At 33.4% G+C, this 6435-nt stretch overlaps 1 protein-coding gene across 1 annotated transcript; it reads left to right on the top strand.

Moving 5' to 3' along the window:
- Positions 1 to 1429: 1429 nt before the first annotated feature.
- Positions 1430 to 5542, top strand: LOC146898516 (11-oxo-beta-amyrin 30-oxidase-like). The gene is made up of 5 exons (XM_085737260.1): positions 1430 to 1745; positions 2671 to 2888; positions 2977 to 3218; positions 4185 to 4572; positions 4971 to 5542. The coding sequence occupies exons 1-5, from the start codon at positions 1445 to 1447 to the stop codon at positions 5394 to 5396; spliced, it is 1575 nt and encodes a 524-aa protein (XP_085593386.1). The 5' UTR covers positions 1430 to 1444; the 3' UTR covers positions 5397 to 5542.
- The last annotated feature ends 893 nt before the right edge of the window (positions 5543 to 6435 follow it).

Here is a 6435-nt window from a genome sequence, read left to right as displayed (position 1 = left end):
GAAGTAGTTAACTACCGCTGAGGACAAAATCGTCATTTACATGTGTTTTTAGGAAGTTTTGTATATTTGAAAAACAATTTCTAGAGTATGAACCTTAAATCCGTAAAAAATTAGGCCCAAATTAAGGAATATCATGGAAAGAAAAAAAAAAATCCTAGAAATTGAACCCAATACCATAAACATAAAGTTTCCACCACCGAGTTTCTACCACTATACCAATACCATGTATTCCATTTTTTGGTTAAATTACACCATGTGTCCTTTAAGTTTGTAGTTTGTAACAAATTAGTCCTTTAAGTTATGTTGGTCACACATAAGTCCTGTAAGTTTGAGGTTTGTAATAGATTGGTCCTTTAAGTTATTTTGGTCACAGATAAGTCTTTTAAGTTTGTAAACGTTTTCAATTTATTCCTTCTACCACATCATCATTTTGGTTAACAGGAGGACTAAATTGAAAATTTTTACAAATTTAAAGAACTTATGTGTGACCAAAATAATTTAAAGGACCAATCTGTTACAAACCTCAAACTTAAGGAACTTATATGTGATCAAAATAACTTAAAAGATCAATCTGTTACAAACCTCAAACTTAAAGGACCTCTAATATAATATAGCCCATTTTTTTCTAATGTTGCAATGCTAGTAGTATATAATCATATTTTACATGCATTATTGATATAAAAAAATATTTTGGGCCTAAAATTTTGGAGACTCAACTTCAAAGAGCTGTTTGCACCTCTCTAAAAACGGTCTTACACTTAGTTACCAAATTCGATTATTTGATAAAATAATATTTGACAAAATTTTATTTTTCTTCAACTTAACTCCGAATTAACAGACTTTTTTTTTAAGAATTGGGGGTTAACAAAAAAAAAGTCAAAGTTGTTTGTATATTAACATATGTAAATTTTTTTTGGTGGTGGCCGATGTTTGAATCCCGGACCTTGCATATATTATGCATTGTCCATACTAACTGAGGTAAACTCACGAGGACTAACATATGTAAAATTTAACGTCATTGTGAGTTTAACTCAGTTGGTAGAAACAATGAATAAAATATGCAAGCTCTGGGTTCAAACCCTGTCCACCACCAAAATAAAAAATATGTAAAATTTAACTATTTTTTATTTGTTATTTTAATAGAAAAATTCAACTCTGTTAATATCATTTGACCGAGAATGGAAAGGATTATAAAAGAACTTCAACATAGACATTTTCTCAAAAAAAAAAAAAAAAAAAAAAAAAGACATGACAATACCGACATGACATGAAATTTAAGTCAATCGGTCCAAAATAAGCGTGGCACTCGCATGTCCCGTGGTATTTGCACTGCCTTTAAATTATCAAAGGTTTTTGTATCTTAGCGTAACTTGCAAGGTTTTCCAAATTTTTTCTTTTTCTAAGATAAACCTTTTACACAACTTTATCTAAGACAAAAAATAAAATGGAGATGTTTGTGTTTCCCACAACAACAACAATAATCACCTGTTTTCTAACAGTTCTACTTGCTGTGCTTCCGTGGCATCTCTTCAACAATTTTTGGCTTAAACCAAAGAGGTTAGAGAAGCTTCTCAAAGCTCAAGGTCTTCAAGGTGAACCATATAACCTTTCAGTATTAAAGGACAAATCAAAACAAAATTATATGTTGAAGCTCCAACAAGAAGATAAGTGTAAATCCATTGGTCTCACCAAAGAAGTTGCACCATCTATCTTCTCACCTCTTCATCAAACTGTACAAAAATATGGTACATGTTCTAAATTCCTTTCTAAATGTTCCACAACTAGATTGTAGGTTGAGTTTTGAAACTTCAATTTCGATTGTTATTGATGTTATGTTACGGATTAAGGTCGTCGGGGAATGTATTAATCTCAGCATTACATATATCTTATTGTTTATTATACTATCTTATAATGGATAGTAACTTGAATTTCTCATTGTTTCTTTATAATTTCGTAATGAATTTGTTTTAGTAGATTGTAGTAGATACGGCCTCAATTGAGGTCGAAGAAATATAAAAAAATGTTGATGCCGCAATTCAAATCACAGTCACAAACAATTTTAAAAATTTTGTTAGAATTCTTAGAAATCGTGGTTGAGCCTAACACAACCCCACAAAACCGGCTTGTGAGGTGAGGATTGCCCCCACTTATAAACACATTGTCAGGCCATCTCCTGTCCGATGTTGGACTCTTAACAAAAATATCTCACAAGTCTTATGATGCCCTTGTGGATATACTTGGATAATTGAAAAGAAAAAAACAGAGTTCAGGAGGAATTTAGTTTATATTATCCGATGCAAGGGCTAAACATGAATGGACTTGATGTTAATATCAAATCACAAATAGATATCCAGTCTTCCATAAGTTGTTAAAGCCTTTTTTACCAGCCGCTGGATAAGTCAAGTGTTAAGTATGGTTTGTATTCACTGAGAAGTGGGAAGATTCTCTAGTGTAATAGAGCAAGGAGCAACGAGCGTAGTGGAGTATTTAAGCATATCTTGTACTATGCAATCTTAAGCATTGCTTAATGGAAAATTACAACTGCTACATTGCTCAAAAAGACGTAGACACAATTGATAGAACTTTGTAATCAAGCATTGTATTCTTGTGCGTTTGTCTATCTGTTTACTTTGGAGTAGGGTTTGTTGTTCTAACATAATGGATATGCAGGCAAAAATTCCTTTTTATGGGACGGTACAACACCAAGCGTTATCATCACAGACCCTGAGCAAATTAAGGAAATCTTTAACAAGATGGAGGACTTCCCCAAAGCAAAGTTAAGATCCATTTCCAAATATTTCGGTGTTGGTATAGTACACTATGAGGGTGAGAAATGGGCTAAACATCGAAGGATAGTGAATCCGGCATTCCACATAGAAAAATTGAAAGTAAGGCTATTGCTTTAGTTAATTATTGCAATTTTGTAATTGAATTTCTAATTTTTCGTCTCACAATATGAATTACTTCATACTGCAGGGTATGCTGCCTGCATTTTCTCACAGTTGCAATGAAATGATAAGCAAATGGAAAGGATTATTGTCATCAGATGGAACATGTGAGGTTGATGTTTGGCCTTTCCTTCAGAATTTGACATGTGATGTAATTTCTAGAACAGCATTTGGAAGCAGCTATGCAGAAGGAGCAAAACTATTTCAACTTCTAAAGAAGCAGGCATTTCTTTTGATGACAGGACCACGCACGAACATTCCAATATTGCGGTATGACTATAATAGAGGAATACTAGGGACACTCTTTTTTGAACACTCTCTCTAACACCCACTCTCTTATTGGATGAAATTAATGTATGTCCCACCATTTTAAGTTGAACCCATTTCCAAAGTGTGAGACCCACTTTGATTTAAACCAATAAAGAAGTGAGTATTTGAGAGAGTGTTGCTAGCACTACTCGACTATAATATATTATTTTGGTACCTTTGACAATAAAAAATTGAAAGCATGTTCTAGTTTGGGAATGACATAAGCATTATATTTATTTACAAAGAAATTTGTCTCGAGTGCAAAATAATATATAAAGTTGCTTACTATGTGATACAATACGACCCAATTCGTGTAGGGTCAGATTCCATAATCTAGAAGGAGAAACTATTCAATTTAGAAAGGGAAATTGATTATTTTTTTATTCATATTCACCATGAGATAATACAATCCTTAATATACTACTAATACATACGCACTATAAGATAACTATAACAATTAAACAATTACTACTTGCACAGGGCCTACTTAATAACTAACTAATATAATATACCTACCTATAACCTCCTAAAATAAACTACCTTAACCATTGTTTTATCATTATCAAGTATCCTATCACTGTGTTTTAAGTTTAATTGTACATAACCAGAAGCGGGTTTGAAAGCTTCTAGATGCGGTTAGCCTGCCTGTGTGTGATTGATGTCTACATGTCTGTCGTGTTTGTTGTCTGAATAACATGCTAGACAAAAGAACCATGGGATACAAGAGGTCTAATGTATGACATATACTCTAATTAATGAATGTGCAAGAAGCTTGATTTATAACTAACTCTATGCATTTCCTAAAAAAAAAACCTAACTCTAAACATATTTTGTTTTAGTGTATTTCTCATCCCAAGTTATAATATAATAATATTAGACAAGTGCATTCCTTCACATTTAACATCACTAGATAAATGTGTTTTCTAGGCTTCTACCAACAACTACCGAGAGGAGGATGAAAGAGATTGAAAGAGATATCCGTGATTTACTTGAGGGAATCATTGAAAAACGAGAAAAAGCACTGAAGAATGGTGAACCCACCAATGACGATTTATTAGGCATTCTTTTGCAATCAAATCATGCCCAAAAACAAGGACATGGAAATAGTAAGAGTATTGGGATGACCACCCAAGATGTGATAGATGAATGCAAATTGTTTTACCTTGCTGGGCAAGAGACCACTTCAAGTTTGCTGGTTTGGACAATGGTGCTATTAGGCAGGTATCCTGAATGGCAAGCACGTGCAAGGCAGGAAGTTTTGCAAGTTTTTGGGAACCAAAATCCAAACAACGAAGGATTAAGTCAACTTAAAACTGTATGTATTACTTATTCTTATGTTCAAATTACAAATCAAATTTCAAATGATCTTAGCACATAATGTTTTGTATCTATCTCTTTTTTTACTGGTATTATTAGGGTGATTTCAAATTTGAGGTTTCTGGTTGGAACCTTGTAAAAAATAAGTCGACCTAGGTAGGAGATGAATTGGTATGAATCCCTGCTAGGACCATGAATCCCCAGAGGGGGTAACTTGTGGAAAATAGGGGAGATCATGTCAATTTTCGAGAGAGAGAGATACATGATCTCCCTTATTAATGTCACGTGAAAATTTGACAGGAGAAGATAATTTTTAATCACACAATTTCATTTTGATGATTATTAAACATAATCATTTTTGGTACTATCTGATATTTTTTTGTTGTTTCCATATAGGTTACCATGATTTTGTACGAGGTACTAAGGTTATACCCTCCTGTAATTTACTTCACTCGAGCTGTTCAAAAGGATTTGAAACTTGGAAAACTTATGTTGCCCACAGGAACAAATATTGCCCTACCAATAGTATTGATTCACCATGATCAAGATCTATGGGGTGATGATGCAAAGGAGTTCAAACCCGAAAGGTTTGCTGAAGGAATTGCGAAGGCAACAAAAGGACAAGTTTCTTATTTCCCCTTTGGATGGGGTCCTAGAATTTGTCTTGGACAAAACTTTACCTTATTTGAAGCTAAGATAGCAATATCATTGTTGCTGCAGAATTTCTCATTTGAACTTTCTCCTAATTATGTGCATCTTCCTACCACGGTGCTTACTTTGCAGCCAAAACATGGGGCAAGCATCATTTTGCATAAACTGTAAGAGCATGTCCATTGGAGTCATTTAGTAGCTTAACTCTTTTAGGTGATTTATCTATAAGAGCATGAGTTTATTTAAAGTAAGACACTATTGCTTCATGTAATAAACCACATGGATGAGTTTATGAATTTGGACAAATTTTGCTTCAATATTGATTTTGGTCTCCTGCTCTAGCCTAAAACTGATCATGCTCCACAAAATTGGTGTGTTTTTCTTTAATTTTTTTTACAGTTAATCGAAGCTGGTTCGCAATCTTTAAACAATTTTTTTAGAGCTTTAAACACATTGAAAAAAGGTGTGTAGTCATAGGTTATGGATTTAAGACAAAGGATTAGTGGTTTATTTCCTGATGAAGTTGTTGTTGGTTTTTGATATTTCTTCTTTCTGGTTTCCCGTTTGTTGCTATTCTGGCATCCTTGGATTACAGAGAAAGGGTCCAAGCAAAATATCCGATAATTTTTTTACTTCTGCGTGATGTCCATATTATGTCCGAGTGTTGCTGATTTTTTTATAATTTTTAAAATTTTCCCATAATGAAAATATAATAACATACATGATTCAAGCATTAACTATATCTTCTAGTGTAGGAAGCTTCAAGTCATTACCTATAAGAGAACAATGCAACAAAAACAAAACATATAAAAAAATGTAATCGAAGAGGAAGATAATTTCAGGTGATCTGGTTGACGTGTATTTGGAATATTTGGAAAGAGCACAATGCACAAATTTTTAGCACCAAGGAATTAATATTGAACCATTTACTAGATGACATTAAGATTAATTTTTGGTGGTGGTTGAAGACACGCAAACCAATTTTTTTTTCCGGCTTTAATTCGTGGTGGTCTAATCATATTTGGTTTGCATGTGTTATATTGCCTTGTAATGTTTTTATTTTGGTTTGGTTACTTCCATCCCTAGCCTATTTTAATATAGGGTCTTGCTCACACCGGACGTCTGTGTAATTGGTTCTGTTGTTTAAAGACTCATTTTGCATTCGTGTTGATTTGTCTTGATGTGGTTCGGATCTCTCTTCACTTCGGTC

Source organism: Medicago sativa, chromosome 8, assembly GCF_051527215.1.
Source record: "Medicago sativa cultivar Bolivia chromosome 8, Bolivia_mono, whole genome shotgun sequence".
Classification (NCBI taxonomy): domain Eukaryota; kingdom Viridiplantae; phylum Streptophyta; class Magnoliopsida; order Fabales; family Fabaceae; genus Medicago; species Medicago sativa.
This window is presented reverse-complemented; position numbering and strand designations above follow the sequence as displayed.

What these genes read in the sequence shown, in the direction of transcription:
- LOC146898516 (XM_085737260.1), top strand. Translation starts at nt 1,445, where the DNA reads ATGGAGATGTTTGTGTTTCCCACAACAACAACAATAATCACCTGTTTT. An exon ending in TCAAACTGTACAAAAATATG is followed by an intron (nt 1,746 to 2,670) that starts GTACATGTTCTA and finishes ATGGATATGCAG; the next exon opens with GCAAAAATTCCTTTTTATGG. An exon ending in GATTAAGTCAACTTAAAACT is followed by an intron (nt 4,573 to 4,970) that starts GTATGTATTACT and finishes GTTTCCATATAG; the next exon opens with GTTACCATGATTTTGTACGA.